Below are 19,529 nucleotides of genomic sequence, written 5' to 3'. Positions count from 1 at the left end.
AGTGAAAGTCGCTCAGTCGTGTCCGACTCTTTGCAACCCCATGGACTATACAGTCCATGGAATTCTCCAGGCCAGAATACTGGAGTGGGTAGCCTTTCCCTTCTCCAGGGGATCTTCCCAACCCAGGGATCAAACCCAGGTCTCCTGCATTGCAGGCAGATTCTTTACCAACTAAGCTATCAGGGAATGAATAAACAGTGCTCCTAAGGTCAGGATTTACAGCTTCAATAATGTTGCCCCAGGGGAAAGCAGAATAGCACCTTCTTAAAATAACCTCAGAAGGGCAGGATTATATTCAGAATACTTCCTCTTTGTTTGCTCTATCAACTGCAATGACACTTCACAACAGATAGACAACAAATGAACTCTAAAAATTCAATTCTGTATTTCTAGACTGGGTTGAATCAATGGAGATGGGTAATAGCAGAGATTTCTTTAAACCTAGACTTTTATGGACAAGTTGAGCTTCTTCTAATAAAGATGAACTAAAAAATCTAAGCATGCAAGCTTGAACACCTAACAGCCTATAAGAATACCAAAGGAAGGGAAAAAGTGTATTCATCATTCTATTAAAATAAGCAACACTGTACACCTGATCCAGATGGTGACACAAATAAATTTCATATCAGTAGCTCTTCAGTTGACTCTCAAGTCAGGCGAGTGGAAGAAACAAAGCAACGTGCACAAGATCTGTCAGAGTCACTTTTCACTTGCTGAGCAGCTCCCTCCCTCAGAGGACAGGGAGACAGGCTCCTCCCTCCCCACCCTGGCATTCCAAGTCTAAAGAAGTTGATGATGTCTGGGAATTTTCTTTTTCTTTCAAACTTCTGGGTTCAAACAACTAGGAAACCATACTGAATGAAGAAACAGTAAGAAGACACACAGCCACCAGGCACATACTGACAGGGGCACTTTACTAGGGGTGATCAGGAAATCAATAGCCCCCCACTAGACAGGATTCTCAGCTTCCTCTGGCAGTCGTGCAGGCCAGGCTCAGGCACTGGTATTATTAGAAGTCCCCCAAGAGGTTCTAGGGTTTCCCTGGTGGCTCAGTGGTAAAGAATCTGCCTGTAATGCAGGAGATGCAGGAGACACAGGTTTGATCCCTGGGTCAGGAAGATCCCTTGGAGAAGGGAATGGCAAACCACTCCAGTATTCTTGCCTGGAGAATCCACGGACAGAGGAGTCTGGCAGGCTACAGTCCGTGGGGTTGCAAAAAGTCAGACACAGCCGTGCATGCACGCGCACACACACACAAGAATCTAATGTACACTCAGGATCAAGAATCACTGTGCTGGAAGAACCTTTCATGCTGCTTTGTTTTCACCTCTGGTATCCTGAGTTAAAGAGCTGAAAAAGAGTTTGGGCAAAGCAGCAGAACAGGGCACTAGGTAAGGAAATAAGGGCAAGATGAGGAGGGCAAAAATCAAATAAGGAGTCTGCTGAGGTGAGAGAATAAGGCGCTGCAGGCAGCTCATAAAACTTCGAGGAGAGGGAGGTGGGAGGGGGGATCGAGATGGGGAATACATGTAAATCCATGGCTGATTCATGTCAATGTATGACAAAAACCACTGCAATATTGTAAAGTAATTAGCCTCTAACTAATAAAAATAAATGGAAAAAAAAAAAAAAAAACTTCAGAGCAGTTCACACCCTCTTAAGGTGAGCTTCCTAGAGGAGGAAATGGCAACCTACTCCAGTATTCTTTCTTTTTTATTTATTTATTTTTCCATTTATTTTTATTAGTTGGAGGCTAATTACTTTACAATATTGTAGTGGTTTTTGCCATACATTGACATGAATCAGCCATGGATTTAACATGTGCTCCCCATCCCGATCCCCAATCCCGCCTCCCTCTCCACCCCATCCCTCTGGGTCTTCCCAGTGCACCAGCCCCGAGCACTTGTCTCATGCATCCAACCTGGGCTGGTGATCTGTTTCACCCTAGATAATATACATGTTTCGATGCTGTTCTCTCGAAACATCCCACCCTCGCCTTCTCCCACAGAGTCCAAAAGTCTGTTCTGTACATCTGTGTCTCTTTTTCTGTTTTGCATATAGGGTCCAGTATTCTTTCCTGGGAAACCCCATGGACAGAGGAGCCTGGTGGAGTCGCAAAGAATTGGCCACAACAGAGCAACTCAGCAGAAGCACAAGCAAGTAAGGTGAGCTCACATGTGAGTGCACAGGGATGAAAAACTCTTCTCTAAGAGCACTGAGCCACTATGTTTTTATCTCTGCTTCTGGCAAGACCCCAAAATTTCCCAATCCCTCAGCAATTCAGAGGGACAGAAGTAAGATTAGGTCTTAACCTATTCCATAATGAGGTTCTTGTTATTTTACCTGGAATCCCATCGGTCTGTTTTAGAATCATACTTATATGTGGGGATAAACTTGATTTCCCCTTCCATGAAGTCAGCAAAAGCTTTTTTCTGTGTGCGTTGAATATTTAGCTAGAGATAGAAAAATGTATCATATAAGCAGGGTAACACCATCTTAATAGAAGTGATAATCAGGTTGATCAGCTATTTTTCTATGCGTCTAGTTTCTGTATCTTTTGCAATTGTCAGAGTACATAGATAATATTTCTGTGCCTTATGAATTAAATTTTGACATTCCCACAGCATCTAAACTCACCCACAGACAAGATGCTCATATAAGCATGTCACTAATTTTTTATTGCTAATGGTGGTCAGGGTACAATGGAAAAATGAAACCTGAATAATCATAAGTTCCCTGAAGTTAGCATGTTTTTCTTAAAATTTATTGAAGCATAGCTGATTTACAATGTTGTGTTAATTTCTGCTGTATAGCAAAATGACTCAATTATACATATATTCTTTTTCATATTCTTTTCCACTATGGTTTATCACAGGATATTGAATATAGTTTCCCATGTTATACACTAGGATCTTGTTTATCCTATATATAATAGTTTGAGTACAGCTTTTTTTAAAAAGCACACAAATGTTGAGTGGATAATTCTAAAAGCCAAATTCAGTAAAGAGTTAGAAATCATTTTGAAAGTTATCCTCACTCAAGTATTTTACCAGAATTACATAAGATTCCAATTGTACCCCCTTTGGAGGTAGGACAGAGGAAAAAATGCAAAGAAGTTAGCCAGCCAACCTCAATGTGAAGGTAGACAGGGTGAAGATAGGCTCACTATAAAACACCGGAATTCTGATCATATCTGAAGGTTAAAAGCCTCATATTAAGATTTAAAGACATTAAAAAAATAGACATTCAAATCAACTTGAAACATTTTCTCCCCTCAATAAGAAGCATTCACTTTTACCAGCAGTATCCATATGCTGAACTAAAAAATTCAAGTCCTGTGCCAGGTTCTGAGGCAAACTGCCAGAAAACTAGGTTCCTCAAAATCGTTTTATATAAATGCTACCATATCAATGCTTCCCTGACAAGTTTTAACATCTATAAAGCAGCTAGTCCCAACTTCTCCATCAGTTCCCATTAGACTGCAGTTTGTGCTATTTGTCCCAGACAAACTTCTCTTCTGTGCTCCCCAATCCCCTCATAGGGCCTCCCTCTTTTACTCCAAGCTGTTGCTGAGCCTGCCAAGTAATCATAGAGCAGCTTTCCCTGTTTCATCTGCCAAACCACATCAACATAGCTGAAGGCCTGCTTCCTCCAGGAAGTGTTTTCCAATTAACCCCACCCATTCTCCAACTCATTTACACAAATCTCTGAAATCTCTTCTTGATAAAGACTTAATGAATAAATGTTACATTGACTATTTATCACTAATATTATCTCCCCTCCTCCCATCCAAGTACTTCGTAAAAACCTTGTGTGTATTCACTGCTTCACTAGTCACAATGTTTTCCCAAGACAATGAGACCTTTCCATCTACTTCTAGATTAAGATACACTTCCCATGGGGCTTAACAATTTTATCTGCTATGTAAGAAAGTACCTATAAGATAAAATTTTACTTACTTGGTCAAATTTCAAGAGTCTCTGAAGGTCATTCTTGTTAATAAGACTCTTCACTTCACTGGCATCAGGCATGCAAAGCCTGTAGTTCAAATCTCCCAACCAGATGACGACGCTGAGGATCAAGAAATATATGAGTAAGAGTAGTAGTAATTAGCATAAAAGTCAATGAGAGGAGAATGCAGAGAAGGAAAATGGGTAGATTACTGATAAGCATTCATTTATCATTATCTGACAAGGGGTTTGAGTGCTAACTATCCTTTGGGGATGAGGACTATCAATGCCTGAGAGGGACAAGGGGATGAGAAAAGAGGTGGGAGGACGGACACTGCCCGCATGAGGAACAAAGATGGAGAAATATGGGGTGTGTGTGGGACTCGGGAGCCAAGGAGTTAACTGCCTCAGAGAAGCATGTAGTTTATTTGCTGGACTAGCTTCAAAATTTCACCTGGCTGCTTGCCAGGTCTCTAGGGGAAGAGAATCTGAACATTTTCTGCCTCTCCGAGCCCTGATGTTCTACCGGCTCTCCACGAGGGTCTGCACAGTCTGAATGACATCTCTCTTGGGCAGGGCCCACTAGCAAACAGAGGTCCAGGGCTTTCTGCTGTCGCCAGTCTGTCTACCCCTGCCCGGGAACCACAGTCCCAGGAAGGAAGGAGACTGGCAGCCCACAGGGGCCACAGGCTCCCAATCACAGCAACAGACCCCCAGGTATGCTTAGAGCCCCACAGGGGAGACCCTGAAATGACTGCACCAAAACGGGCTATTTCAAATTCTAAATGGGTCTCCTTGCCAATCTTTGACGCAACATGAAATTTAAGGAATCCCAGGTAAATAAATTTATGGAATTTCAGGTCAATATTATGCCCACTGATGTCAAGGCCTTGCTTTACCACTGTGAAGCAGAATTCCGTACGATCCTAAATGTTGAGACAATATGGAACAGACCAACATCACTATCTTGCCCTACTCTTTCTTCATTACCCCACTCTCTACTGATTATAATAACCCTCAAATTATCTCTTGTTTTCCTGCTAATTCCTATCTCAAACTACTTATTCCAAGTCTCATCACCCTCTCAGAATTTCAATTACTAGTGTTAATTTCCTTACAGCTATTTTCTACTAACAATCCATTCCTCAAGTGATTTTTGTTTCCGTTCTTATTAAGTCCCATTATTCACTAACCTTTCATATTAACCATTGGTGTCTTTAAGTCACCATGGCCCCTTTTCTGAATGATTCACAGTCAGTGAAAAGAATAATGTAGATCTATGTTTACTGGCTTGGAAAATAATTCACAAAATATAGGATAATACAGTCCTATATGAATATGTGTGCATGTGCATAGATAAAAGTCTAGAACAGCACTACTCAGAAGAAATAGGACGCACATCACAAATGTAATTTAAAATTTTTTAGTAGCTGAATATAAGAAATGAAAGAAACAAGTAAAAATAACTTTAATAACAAATTCCATTCAACTCAATATATCCAAACTTTTGTCATTTCAACATGTAATCAGTATTTTAAAAACTGAGATAGTTTACATTTTTCCCCATAATTTCAGTGTATAGTCTATGCTCACCACATATCTCAATTTGGACTAGCTACTTTCAAGTGCCCAATAGCCACCTATGGCTACTGGACTGCCATTCTGCACAGCAGAGATCTAGAAGGATACACACTGAATTGTCCACAATGGTTTTCTCTGGAGGGAGGGACTGCCTGGGGAAAGCAGAGATAAGAAATGATGGATTTTTTTTCCTTTCACCTTTTATTATATTTATGATAAACATTTCTATTTTATAATAAAAAATAATGAAAACTGATTACAACTGACAGACTCCCTCCACCACTACTCAGATGACCGCTGATAGAACTAACCTTTCCTCTGAGAGCAAATCTAATTTCTCTGACTCATTGCATCTGCTAGTCCTCAAAACCTTCCTCTTCTTTGTGAACCCAATCCCTTAACAGTAATCTCTCACTCTGCACATTTCTATAGTTTCTCATCATGGTTAGTCTCTTCTCAGCTCCACTACTCAAAGGCTAAAGAAGACTTAACCACTCACTCATGTTTCATGATGTTCAGTTGTGGGAGGGTCTGATTTGGGACCACAAAACTCATTCGTGCGCAGATGTCCTTATAATCTTGATTCCTTCTCTCAAACTCTTCCACGTGGGCAGCCAGGTGGGAATTGACAATGCAGAAGGTAGTGTTGTGAAATACAAACCTCACAGCTACCCCACCTTTGTTTCCCTGTTAGCAAGAGTAATTATTTACAGTTAGTACAAAAGACACAATGAGCACCTGAACTTCATATGGACATGAAATCATAATCAAGCTCAACTCCAAAGTAACTCACCATCTTTCCCATGATTCCAGTTCCAACTGTTTCTGTAGCAACATCACGGATATATCGCAGCTGATCCTTTCTGGCAAATATCAGGAGCATCATCCCAACAAGGCGGACTAGTTGAACCTTTAAGTTCCAGGGAATTAGAAGAGGTTTGTGCTAATACCACTCTTTGCACAGATCTAACTTCCCACAAGTAATTTTCCACCAAGAAGATATAATCATGCCTCAATTTGAATCTAAATCCTCTAATTTCCCAATGGACCTCATAAAGAGGAAACAAAATTTTTCCAGGAAAGCTCTAATCTGGCTCTGACCAGTAAAAGTCTTCAGGGACAACGAGTACCCTCAGCTCTAGATTCATTATTTTAATCACGTTTTAGCCTACCATGAGTAAGCAGTATTAAAAATTTGAATAATAAAGACAAAGCCTCTATGCCAGCTTGTTCCTTTTGGCTCTCCTTCCTAGTTTCTGATTTACAATATCCTAATAAAATGTATAACAAGCCTATTGACTTCTTTGTGAACTAGAAATATGTCTGAAATATGTATTAGTCTATATGAGAGGAACAAAATCTTCAGGAGTCTTATCACCTACATCAGGTGTAAGAAGATGCAGATGAAAATTACTCAGACAGATGACTCCTTTTGAAGGGCTTGGTATGGTAGCTGCGTAAGTAAAATAACTCTCTTGGTAGCCTCTATTATGTGCCTTCTAAAGACCAACAAATTGGGTCACCTTGCTAAAGTCAACTCTACTCTTAACTTACAACCAAGTTTTAAACTCATTTAAATTCCACAACACTCCTGTTCTTGCTCCAGTTCCAAAGCTTACCCAATGCACCCACATGCTTCAAACTGCTTTTCTGTAAAGCATCCAGTTCTGACCGTGTAAGCAAACAATTTCAATCTTAAATTCTTATTGCAAAAAATCACTTATATGTCATTTGAGTTAATTATTGTTATGAGTACAGTAAAATTCTTCCTTTCTCTTAAAACTTAGTCAAGCAATGAAACTATAGAATCGAGAAGCTTAGGGAACATTTTTTCTAGGAAATAGGAATGAAAAGCATTAGTCTGCCCTATCTGGTATTACACATGGGGGAGAATTCAATTAATCCATTCTTTTGGAACAAGCTATAAACAGAGTAACTTCCAGTGAGTGGTATTTAGTCATATACTAAAAAAGATAATTAAATGCGGCTTACTCTCTTATACTTGGCTTTGGAATGCAAACTCCTCTCTACCGCCAAGGACCACTCTTGTTCTTTCACAGATTCAAAGTAGAAAAAGGCTTCTGTGCTCAAGTCCAGCTCTTGGAATCTGAGAAAACAAGAGGATGTGAGATCTACGTCCCATAATTATCTCTGACTACCTCCTGTCCCATTTTCTGAGACATTAGGTGAAAAAAGGAATGTGAGAGAGAGGAATTTTAGAGAACTGCTCTACTGATTCAAGTGATCAGTAAGGACAAGTAGTTTTCTTTTCAAAAGACTCCCCCACAAGTATATGCATAGGCCAAGCAAAACACAAAAAAACTTCCATAATGGGTAACAGAGCTTTGCTTATATATCCTAGGAATAGTCACTATAAGGATTAACCTCAGATGTCAGTTTCTATGAAGAATATAGTTTTCTATGTGTTTTGAGAGGACTAGATGCTTCCTCACACTATTTTAGGTATCTGCTCCTTTATGATCTCACAAAATTGACCCACAAGTTAGCTCTCATGTATAGTCTACAGTAGGTTTTTACAAACAGTGGGGGAAAAAGGGCAAAATGTCACATAAGGTAACACCAAACATATAGCCAAAATGAAATTCCAGACATGTATTTTACCCAATGCAGTAGATATCAGGAGGATTCAGATCACAGTTCAGCCAAGGTTCTAACCCACTATCTGGAGACTGGCCATTCACGTTCCACGTTCCAACAAAAAATCTAATACATAATACCAAAAAATAATTTAGAGACAAAGGTAAAGTGTGAACTAAAGAAAGTTTTCTCATTACTTCTATATAAGTGTATATTTACAATAAGCCAGTGTAATTTCTCAAGCTGCTTTGCCACACATACCAAAAACCCCTTCTTGCCTGTAGAACACAAAGGCAGTGGGCTTATTCTCTCTAAATTTCACATCAGGTAAACCTACAGAAAGGAATCAAGTTTCTATTTAATAAACACAAATTTAATGGCTCTACCACATTTCCTTCCTCTTACATTCCATCCAAACATATTTGAAGGGAGAACTTCTGGATGGGAAAGAGGTATCTTCATGCTGTAAGGATGTCTAATATGGATAACTGTTCCATAAGGAACCGTAGTTAAATCCAAAAACTCACTTCTTGAAGGATTACAAGGACATCTGTGGAGGAAATTCTGTTGAGACAGATATAGTATTAAGGGGGAAAGCAGAAGGGAAAACTCATGACTGTCTTAACTGTTTACATACAAACATAAGCATCCTGGAGAATCTGAAGAACTGGAGGCTTCAGCACAGGGATATAGTCATGACTGAATTAGAATAAATGAGGCATAATGGGATAGCAGATGGGACTGGAATCTTGGACTAAAAGGGTACATGCTGTTCGCAAATAACAAAGAAAAGTGTTGCTGCTCTGCACATCGAGATACACGCCACACTACACCACTCCACAAGCCACACACAGTGAATCCAAAAAACAGGATATCAATAAGTAAAGATGAAATGAAAAATATAATAGAGGAAAGAATCCAAGATAGGCCTCCCAATCAAGACGACTGGGCGAACTTCCTTTAGTTAACTTACCAAAGTAGGAAAATGAAAATTAAGGTCTAGTGGTAATGGTGGACTTAATTTGCCGATACTGGCAAGAAGAAATTCAGCAGGTCAGATAGATAAACACACCTGCTTATGGAATGTGCTAGGAGACAATTCTCTAGTACATGTGAGCTTGACTTCGTTCTATAAGAGTGGATAGTATTAGTAGATGTGGTATCATTAGTAATTAGAAAATCAATGCAATTGAAATTAGAAAAATTAGAAATTAGAAAAATTAGAAAAAAAAATTTCTAATTAAAAATTAGAAAAAAATGCAAATTAGTATTTGCATTATTGTGGATATGTAGGTTACTGACCGCATAAAGACAGGCGCTTGAATCAGCTCACCGTTCTTTTTTATTATGCTTTTATTCTGAAATAAGCTAATTACACTAATATCTTAAATACCAAAAGAACATTTTTTGCTATACCAATTAATGTAACTAATGTTTCACCTTCATAAGTAGAAGAGAGACTAACCTGAAAGTCTGAATGTTAACATATTCTTTTTCTCGCTTTGCCAGGATGTGTTTGATGAGACCCTCCCGTTGTCCAGACTGGGTGTTTGGTACAAAGAGCTTACGCATGGTGTTGGTCACTTTGGGGGGTTCCTTGTTAGAAGCTTCTTTTTCACGTGGAAGCCTAGCAAATAAATGAGCAACTCAGAAGTGAAACTGTCTTTACCAGGGAGGTCTCACACATGGGAAATCTGTTTCAACACAGGACTTACATTCTATTCACTGAAGGGGGTGGGGGTGGAGGTTCCCGGTGAACCCCTATAGGCTGATTCTGCAAATTGATTTTCTTGTCCAAATTCATAGATGAAAAATTATCCTCAAATCCAAGAAGCCCTGAAGGATGCAGAACCCAGAGTCAAAGGGAGGGGGGAAGATAACATCCAACTTGTTCAGGATAGATAGGACTTTGCTTTGGTCAGCGGTTTTGGTCTGACCCCTATTTGCTCAGCAGCGTTACCAAACAGAAAGGTATATGAACAGTGATAACGTAGATGGGAGAAGAAGCACATCTGTCCCTGAACCACTGACACATTAACTAGAATGATAAACATAACTAGTAAGTTACATTAACTTGGAACGTGACTAAAAGAGCGAGTATTTATAGAAGACTTTAGCACAATGCCTGGTTGAAAATTAGGGATTATATCACTATCTCATTTAATTGTCACAAAGACCCCATAAGATAGGTGCTATTAAAAAAATCTTCCTAAGTTACAGAAAAAGAAACAGAAGCTCAGAGATGTCAAAGTAACTTGACCAAGGTCATACAACTAGGAAGTCAGAGAACTGTGATTCAAACCCAGGCAGTCTGCCCCTGGAGTCTGCGTTTTTTATCCCTCTGCTAAGCTGGCTCTGAAAGAGCTAATGTGCCACAGAAAGTACTAGGAGTGAACATGAGGTGGTGAGTACAGACTTCAAAACCACTCCATAGGAGAAGGTATCCGACATTGACATTACTCCACACTATCTTATCTGCCCAGATAAAATCTGCTGACTGCAATCATCATAGCAACCAGGGGAAAGAAAAGAATCTTTTCAGTACCTGAAAAAACAGAAGAGTTGTCCTTAGTGTCTAATTTCTGGTACCAGCTGGATGACTCCTTTTGGTCTGGAACAAGAAGCTGTGACTGAGCTGGAGAGATAAGAGTCATAGAGTGGAACAACCATTCCAGTGAATGGAACTTACCATAACCAAAAGAGGAGCCTGGCAGGCTACAGTCCATGGGGTTGCAAGGGTCGGACATGACTTAGCAACTAAACCGCCACCACCACCAAAGGCCATTCACTTAGCACCATTCCTGAACACAAAGGAAGAGACTAAAAAAATGAGAGCAGCTCTGGGACCATCTGGGGCTGGAGGAGGATCACTGTCTGCAGTAAGCTGGCCATGGCAAGAAACTGAAGATTCTAGAAACTGACTCAGGGTCCTTAAAGCTGAATAGACTTACCCTAACCTATCCCTGGGGTCATTCCTGAACAACAAAAAAAATCACCTATCAAGGCTCCATGGGCAAGGTACTCTGCTAACGGCCACCTGTCTCTGTATGCATGTCCCATACAAACAGAAAGAAAACTGCTGAGGCCTAAGTTACCTTCCTGAGCAGCGAGGACCTCTGAGACAAACTTCACACAGTGATCCTCATCAGGGATTTCAAAGCGTCGCTCTGTGGTCCAGTCCCCTTGAATCCGAATTTTGCAACCATCTAAAAAGGACAGAAATCCATCTACATATAATGCTTTCTTGGGATCATATTTTCAACTTACCAATTTAATAGAAGAAGGTCCAGATCGCAAACATTCCAGACCTCTAATGTATGAAGCATACCTATAAGATTAAGGGATTCGTGGTGGTGGTGGTATTGGGGGTGATGCAGAGAAAAATTTAATGTAGGCTAATGAATTGTGTAAATGAGCAGCCCAATATAGTGACATGATGCATAATAAAATCATAGTTTCCTACATTCTGATATGTTGCTCATATGTCACTGTAGGAACCTTCAAATTCTAGCAAAAGATCAATTCCCCAACCACCCTCCTCACACCTCCTAGCTGGAAATTCCTACCACTTCAAATCCAAATCACATTAATACGAATCTCTGAAGTGTGAAGGGAAAAACGGAAATAGCATGGTTTGTTCCTTAGGTACAGACTGTACTCAGGCAACTGAATTCATAAGCTAAGTAAAAAAGAAAAGCATAATGGGATTGGCTTGAATTATTCTGAAAAGAAGCATCCATACCTCATTTACCTCTAGTAAAAAAATCTGTCTTGAAAAAAACTCACAAAAATAATATAATGACCCATGTCCATGAGTGGTCTGGTTCAAGTATAGCCAATTAGAAAACAGTGTAATTAGAAGCAAAAAAAAAAAAAAAAGAAAAGAAAACAAAACAGTGTAATTAGAAGCAAAGTTATCTGAGATAGTTCAGTTTCTTATGTACATAACATACTGTCTCCCCTTTTCTAAAGCCTTACATTTACCATCTGTATCAACTGTCTGGCTATGGTGATCCAGGAAACCTCTGTCCTTGTTTATATTCTTATTTTAACTGATTTATTACACATACTGCTTTCTCATGGCCCTCGAAACTATAAGCTCTTTGAGGGCAAGAGACAGGCTGCACATAAGGGTTACCCAACACAACACTCTCAATGGTCTCCCGGGGCTGTCTGGGACAGAGGGGCTTCTTAGGACTCAAGACTTCTAAAGCTAAGACCAGGAAAGCCCCAGGCAAACTGGGCTCATCAATTACTTTATTGATAATAATGACATCAAACTTCACAGACAGAAGGCATTTAATGACTATAGAACTGGACTTGTAAATAACAAAGGGATGAGAAAATGAAATGAAAATCGTAGTTTCTTATGGCAAAAATCCACTTCTGAACTTTTGACTCTTTCTTTGCATTTCTTTATGTTTCTATCTATCAGATTTAGTGATCAGAAGAAAGAGATAAACATAGAGGATAAAAATGGGGGGAAAAAGCAGGCAAGAGGACCAGCAATAAGAAAATCAATGAGGCTGCCACTGTAAGGAGAAAAAGAAGGGCATGAATAAGGACTGTCAATTAGAACTGCCTTCAAGATACAGGGAAAACCTCCTTCAGGACACAAACAGTCCTCTCTTTTTCTGATAATTTATGTTAAAAGTAGAAAAAAAGATGTAAAAGAGCAGCTTGTTATCAGATAGAAACTTAGAACAAGAACATGTGTTCTCTCTGTCCCAGGATCTTGAAAGATACATTTTAGCAAGTATAAAAAAATAAACTGAAAAAAAAACCTGATCCATTTAACAGAAGATTCCAGAAACTGCTTACAAAACAAAAAACACTAGATGCTCTCTCACCATGTTGCATGGGAAAGAGAACAAATTACCCCCTCCACCCAACCGTCTACTCTCTTCCCTGCCAGCCCTTCTGCCCTCTGAGATCAGCTAACACTCCTCTTTCCTCAACTTCTCTGAATACTCCCTGAATCTCTCAGTAGTTCTCAACTCAGGGAGCATCAGAATTACCAGAGGCACTTTCAGGAAATACTGACACTTGGGCCCCACCCCAGGCCTAGAAAAGTGAATTTCTGGGGGTGAAGCCCAGACACTGGCAATTTCTAAAAACACTCCCCCAGGTGATCTAGTGCATCCAGAAAACCAGTCACCTGCAAACTGGCTGGCCCCTGACAGTAGCTCCCCCTGTGGCCCTCCGAAGTAGAGGCTATTTATAGTCTCTCACACACTATGTAATTTAAGACTGGTGTCCTTATTTGTCCTAATGCCATCTCCAGTCCATTCCCTCTCCTCCTCCCTCAGGAAAAATCCCTTCTCCTTTGAGGCTCACCCACTGGACTATGCCAGCGCCTTCCCTTCCCTCCTCCATGAGACCAGGTACTAACCTCCCAGAAACTTCTGAATCCAAGCCTGATTCATAAGACTTTCTCTCCACTCATGCTTTTGCTTTAATTTTGCATCCCTTTAAAATTAGCACCGAAAACTCAGTCAACACCTTCAACTTCCTCATCCAATGACCTCGCCCCTCCACCTCAGCCACCCTACTCCCTCAGTCTTACTGGGACTACCTCAGTTACACCCCGGACCTTTTGTCACAGAAACACCATCACCTCATAAATCTTTAATTCAAATACCCACTCTGAACTCCTTGCCGCTTACCTGCTCTTAGAGGAACCTCGGACACACTGATCCCTTCACTTTCTCAGTATTCATTCACTCTCTCTCTTGCTTTCACTACCCTCCCCCACCTTTTTTTGTGAGGGCATTAACCCTGCAACTGTGCTTAAGGAATTTTCCCAGCGAGAATACTGGAGTGGGTTGCCATTTCCTCTTCCAGGGGATTTTCCCCGACCCCAGGATTGGACTCGTGTCTCCTGCAGCTCCTGTATTGGCAGGCAGATTCTTTACTACTGAGCCACCAGGAAGCTCTTCACTTTCCTTTTTGTCAAACAGAAGCCATCATTTCACTCTGTTGCAAAAACCCAGAACCGCCTTACCACTTACTCTGTTCTGGCCATGCCTATCTGGCTAACTCTCAACACTCAGAAATCCAACTAACTGCATTCTCTGTACTTATATCTGAGGGAGTAAAACCAGATACACAAGCACACACACACTCCGTTATAAATTGACTGCTAACCTCAACAGGGCCCTGTAGCTAGGAATCAGTCTAAGTTTCCATAGTCAACTTGTCTCCCACTACTATCTGGAAAAACAATTCACAACTTCACATTTATCATCAGTCTTTGAATCCCACTCTTCTCAAGCTCTTTTCTTCCAAGCAGACTGCTTTACCTCATACTTCAAAGGAAATGGAAGCCATCATATAAAACCTACCTGTATCTCTATTCATATTCTCCTTTCCCTTCTGGTACAAGGAAGAAGATCAGAGGAATTACAACCCCTTGGGTTCTCTCAGGAATCTTACCCTTGCAATCATTCTCTAGACACTGCCCCTCAGTATCTTCAACCTCTCCCTCACATAGTGTCCTTTTTATCAGCATTTAAATAAATTGTGTTCTAAATTCTCCTCATTTAAGACAAAAAAACCTTCCTGGACCTCATATCCCCCTCCAACTCCAGTTCACCTCTACAGTCCCCTCTGCAGTCAAGCTTTGAAAGACACATAGTTAAGTTACTACTTGCTCACCTTCCATTTCTCTCTTTAATCCACTCCAGTGTGACTTTGGCTCCCACTACTCCTCTGAAATTGCTTTGTTAAGGTCACCAATAATCTCCATATTGCTAAATTCAATGGATATTCTTCAGTCATATTATCAGATCTATCAGCAGAAATCAACAGTTGATCCCTCCTTGAAATAAGTTTCTTTAAAAGGTTTCCATGACACCATACTCATCTAGTTTCTCTCTCTCTTTGGTCAAAGCGCAATTTTTATTGTCCTTTAAAGTATCTTCTCCTCTACCCAAACTTTAAAAAATAGAGTGAGTTCAATCCTAAACCTTTTTCCTCACTCTGTATCAGCACTGTCTAATAGGACTTTCTGTGATGATGGACATGTTGTATAACTACACTGTGCAATATGGTAAACAATGACCCCATGTGGCTAATGAGTACTTGAAATGTGACTAGTGCAACTGAGGAACTGATTTTCTCATTTTGTTCTAATTAATTTAAACAGGCACATATGACTAGTGGCTACTATAACTGATAGCACAGCTCTACAATGCAATTACCTAATCTCTTATGGTTTCAAATACCCTCTTTGTGCGAGTGACCCAGACCTTACTTCTGAGCTTCAGATGCATACATTCAACTGCCAATTTATCATCTACATTCAAATGTCTCAAAGAAATTTCAAAGTAAACATAGCTGAAACCCCAGAAAAACTCATTCCTCTTGCAATGTTCTTATTTCTGCAAATGGTACCACCAACCACATTCATGCCAGAAATCTAGGATTCATCCTTGACAACTTCTCTTCAGCTTACCCGCTACCCCCACACCAACCCCTGTTGATTTACTCTTCAAAAACTTTTATCATATCTGTCCACTTCTCTCCATTCTTACTGCCACCATACTCTCTAGCACTCTAGTTTAAAGCACTGAAAGAGCCACCTGGCAACCCAACACGGGCATAAAATCCTTCATATTCTTTCAATTTTTAAACTCTAAAAATCCAGATTCCTCATCATGGCTTACAAGATTCTACTGGATCTGGTCCTAGCCTGGCCTACCTTAGTGCCTGAGACTTATTTCAGGCATCCTGGCCTTCTTTCATTTCAAAGAAAGTATCAAGCTACTTCCCAATTTGGGGCCTTTACCTGTGAGGTTCCTTTTACCTGGAATCTTCTCTTCCCCATTTTCACCTCTTACTTATCCCCTCTGGTCTCAATTTAAAGGTCACTTCTTCAAACAGGCCTTCCCTGAGGATCTTGACTAATTTAGTCTTATCAACTTTCTGTATTTCTCCCTGATAGTATTTATCAAAACTGCAACTATGAGGACTTCCCTGGTGGTCCAGCGGTTAGGACTCCAGGGTTCTGCTGCAGAGGGCCTGGGTTCAATCCTGAGTCGGGGAACTAAGGTCCCACAAGCTGCGGGTGATGAAGCCAACAAAAAAACCCCCCTGCAACTATGTAACCATACATTATCAGTTTAAAAGCTGTCTCCTGCACTAAGTTTCATGAAGTACCATGCCTATGCTGCTTTTCCCTGTATCCCTAGAGCATAGTGCCTGGCACATAAGAGGTGTTCATAAGCTTATGGAAAGGATTAATGGATTATAGCCATCAGTGTGACACTAGTACCAAATAGCACAGAAGCAAGAACCAAAGCAGGAGCAGCAACCTTATCTATGTTGTTTTCTACTGATTGTGCAGCACTTAGAATAGTGCCTGGCAAATAGAAGGCACTCTGCAAATATTTGTTGAAGAATGAATAAAAGAGGGCACAAGCTGTGGGTGATGAAGCCAGCAACAAAAAAATTGCTGCAACTATGTAACCATACATTATCAGTTTAAAAGCTGTCTCCTGCACTAAGTTTCATGAAGTACCATGCCTATGCTGCTTTTCCCTGTATCCCTAGAGCATAGTGCCTGGCACATAAGAGGTGTTCATAAGCTTATGGAAAGGATTAATGGATTATAGCCATCAGTGTGACACTAGTACCAAATAGCACAGAAGCAAGAACCAAAGCAGGAGCAGCAACCTTATCTACGTTGTTTTCTACCGATTGTGCAGCACTTAGAATAGTGCCTGGCAAATAGAAGGCACTCTACAAATATTTGTTGAAGAATGAATAAAAGAGGGCTCAATATTAGGGAATTAGTATTATACTGTCCATCAATAGGTCAAATAAGGAAGAACAATATAATCATCTCTATACATACTAAAAAGACATTTGATAAAATTTAATATATATTCATCATTTTAAAAACACAAAGAACTTCCCTGGTGGTCCAGTTGTTGAGACTCCATGTTTCCACTGCAGGGGGCATGGGTTCAATCCCCGGTCAGGGAACTAAGATCCCACATGCCCATATGCCATGGTCAAAAAATTAAATAAACTCATACAAACTTGAAATATATGCAGTTTCTTAACATTTTTTTAAATAAAACTATCAAATCAATAAGCAATAATGTCCTCAACAGTGAAGCACCACTTGAGGCATTCTCACTGAAATCAGGAGCTAAACATAAAATGTCATCATCATCATCATCATCATCATCATCATTTAGCATTGACCTCCAGATTCTTCTTGATGTAATGAGATAGGAATCAAAACTAATAGGTATAGCTACTAGAAAGACACAAAACTATTATTTGCAGATGACTAGGGCTATCAAAACCAAAAAAGAAAATAAAAGGTTCCCCCAAAATAAAATTCTGTAAAGTGGCTGGATAAAAGATAAATATCTAAAAGTCAACAGCTGCTCTGTGTACTAGTAGTAAGCAATAGAAGAGAAAAAAGCTTCCAAGAAAAAAGTTCCACTGACAATAGCAGCAAAAAAATCCACCAAAAAATACTTAATCTACAAATATTTGCTATCTATGAAAAAAACCACAATATGTTACTGAGAGATATAGAGAACCTCGGTAAGTAGAAAGAGATATCCCATGTTCCTTGACAGTGACTTAATTTTACAAAGGAGTTAAATTAACAAAATTTGATGCATAGCTATGGTGAAACATTAGCCATTAAAAATCATGTTTTTAAACTTTTAAATGATATGGGAAAGGTCACAATACCTGTTAAATGAAAATGCAGGATAAAAACTATATACAAGGATTCCAATTATGTAAAAATATAAATAAAGGACTGGAAAGAGATACATAAAAATGTTAATTACAGTGGTGAACTCTAGGTCACAGGAGTGTAATTCTAATTTGATACTTTAAACTTTCCCGAACTTTAAAAATTGTACATAATGAAGGATGTATTATCTCTATAATCAGAAAAAATATTTTAAAATGTTTACTACCAACATCCAGACATGGGAAAACATAAAGTTTCAGTAAAATCAGGCTTGCTTAACAAACCCAAGGTCTCCTCCAGCAACATATTGTGTGCTCTAAAGGTTTATATGTGAAGCCTAAGGATCAAGACAAAATCTAGTTTCAGTACAAATATTAATAAATAGGCAGAAATGAAGGATTTTATTCAAGTGGTTACTTAACTCCTTCCCATGTAATCTAGTAACTTGAACTCTGGACACAGCAACACATGGTTAATTTCCATGTAGGAGAGGCCAACTAAACGAATGTCATAAATTAGGTGTTTGTAAGAGAAAAGGCACAGCTCAGTTTAACTTTTAAGCTATGGAAATACCTATTTCCATACTAAGAACAGGACATTTAGGTATCTAATTTCAGCAAATTTCAGCAGCAATGTGAGTCACTGCTGAACAAACTTTGATCACATTTTGCTTTATTAGTATTGCTCTTGGCTTCTCCTTTTTAAGTACAGCAAGACATAGATATTAGGTTACTTGCTATCCTGGATATCTGCAGTAGAAGCTAGAAGTTGGAGGTGCTTAGCCTTTTAGGATCAGCCCTTAAGAGTTCCAAAATTTATGACCAAAGGAAAGAATAATAAAATCCAAATCAGAAGAAGTACCTAAACTGTGTAATACAAAACAATAGTGCCAAGGACGGGGACTATGTCTAAGCAAAATTATGTATGAACTGATAGCCCCAAGCTAAGGGCCAAGTCCCAGGCATCCAAGGACTCAACCAAGAGGTAAAGCACCCCATTTGACTTGGATTCATGTCGTCACATACTCTTTCCCACGGCAACCACAGAGAAGACACAGTAGCATTCAAGTGCCCATTTTTTCCTCCCCATATTAACAAAGCACAATTTTAGATGATAAATGGAGAACAGCTTGCACAGACAGTCAAAGATGATATGTTTCAAACAGATAAAAAATGCAAGAACGGAAACAGTGAGAAGGAAGACCGTGTTCTCTCTGATAAAGAAATGCCTTGAGAAGACAGTCTTAAATAAAAGACCAAAACTATTTTACGAAAAAAAAAAAAGGTATCCCTGGTACAAAAGGGACTCTGTAGCCTCCCAAATAATATAATAAATTAAGGAAAACATTATGATTTAACATGTAAAAATCAAAAGTAGGTAGGGGAAAAAAGCTTAAAACGTAACAGCAGTTAAAAAAACCTCATAAACCTTTTGTGCTTTAAACACTTTATGGCCCTTCCTACAATTTCCTACTCCACAGGAATGACTTAACTGATAGCAACAAAAAAACTGGTATCTCAAAGAAGTTCAGCATCAGAAAAGCAGATCACGTTTTCAACTTTTTAAAGACTCTTACCAGCCACCTGCTTTTTCTTAAGCTTAGGCTAAGTGTTTTGGGGAGGCAATACTAACATGTATGGCTGCCTTATGAAAATAGAGAATACAGGATAAAATGG

At 39.5% G+C, this 19,529-nt stretch overlaps 1 protein-coding gene across 5 annotated transcripts in view; it reads right to left on the bottom strand.

Annotated features, from left to right (window-relative positions):
* The window catches only part of OCRL (OCRL inositol polyphosphate-5-phosphatase), a 50,710-nt gene that overhangs the window by 22,876 nt on the left and 8,305 nt on the right, over window positions 1-19,529 (bottom strand). For all 5 annotated transcript variants that reach the window (XM_020889686.2, XM_020889683.2, XM_020889685.2 and 2 more), the window contains 10 exons: window positions 11,225-11,335; window positions 10,675-10,764; window positions 9,845-9,965; window positions 9,595-9,756; window positions 8,154-8,255; window positions 7,524-7,638; window positions 6,325-6,441; window positions 6,031-6,218; window positions 3,960-4,071; window positions 2,344-2,453 (listed from right to left, as the gene is read on the bottom strand). In XM_020889686.2, coding sequence (XP_020745345.2) covers window positions 2,344-2,453; window positions 3,960-4,071; window positions 6,031-6,218; window positions 6,325-6,441; window positions 7,524-7,638; window positions 8,154-8,255; window positions 9,595-9,756; window positions 9,845-9,965; window positions 10,675-10,764; window positions 11,225-11,335 — 1,228 coding nt within the window. The remainder of the gene's footprint in view (window positions 1-2,343; window positions 2,454-3,959; window positions 4,072-6,030; window positions 6,219-6,324; window positions 6,442-7,523; window positions 7,639-8,153; window positions 8,256-9,594; window positions 9,757-9,844; window positions 9,966-10,674; window positions 10,765-11,224; window positions 11,336-19,529) is intronic.

This window comes from Odocoileus virginianus, unplaced genomic scaffold, assembly GCF_023699985.2.
Source record: "Odocoileus virginianus isolate 20LAN1187 ecotype Illinois unplaced genomic scaffold, Ovbor_1.2 Unplaced_Scaffold_2, whole genome shotgun sequence".
NCBI classification, from domain to species: Eukaryota; Metazoa; Chordata; class Mammalia; order Artiodactyla; family Cervidae; genus Odocoileus; species Odocoileus virginianus.
Note: the sequence above shows the minus strand (reverse complement) of the source record. Positions and strands in the feature narration are given on the sequence as shown.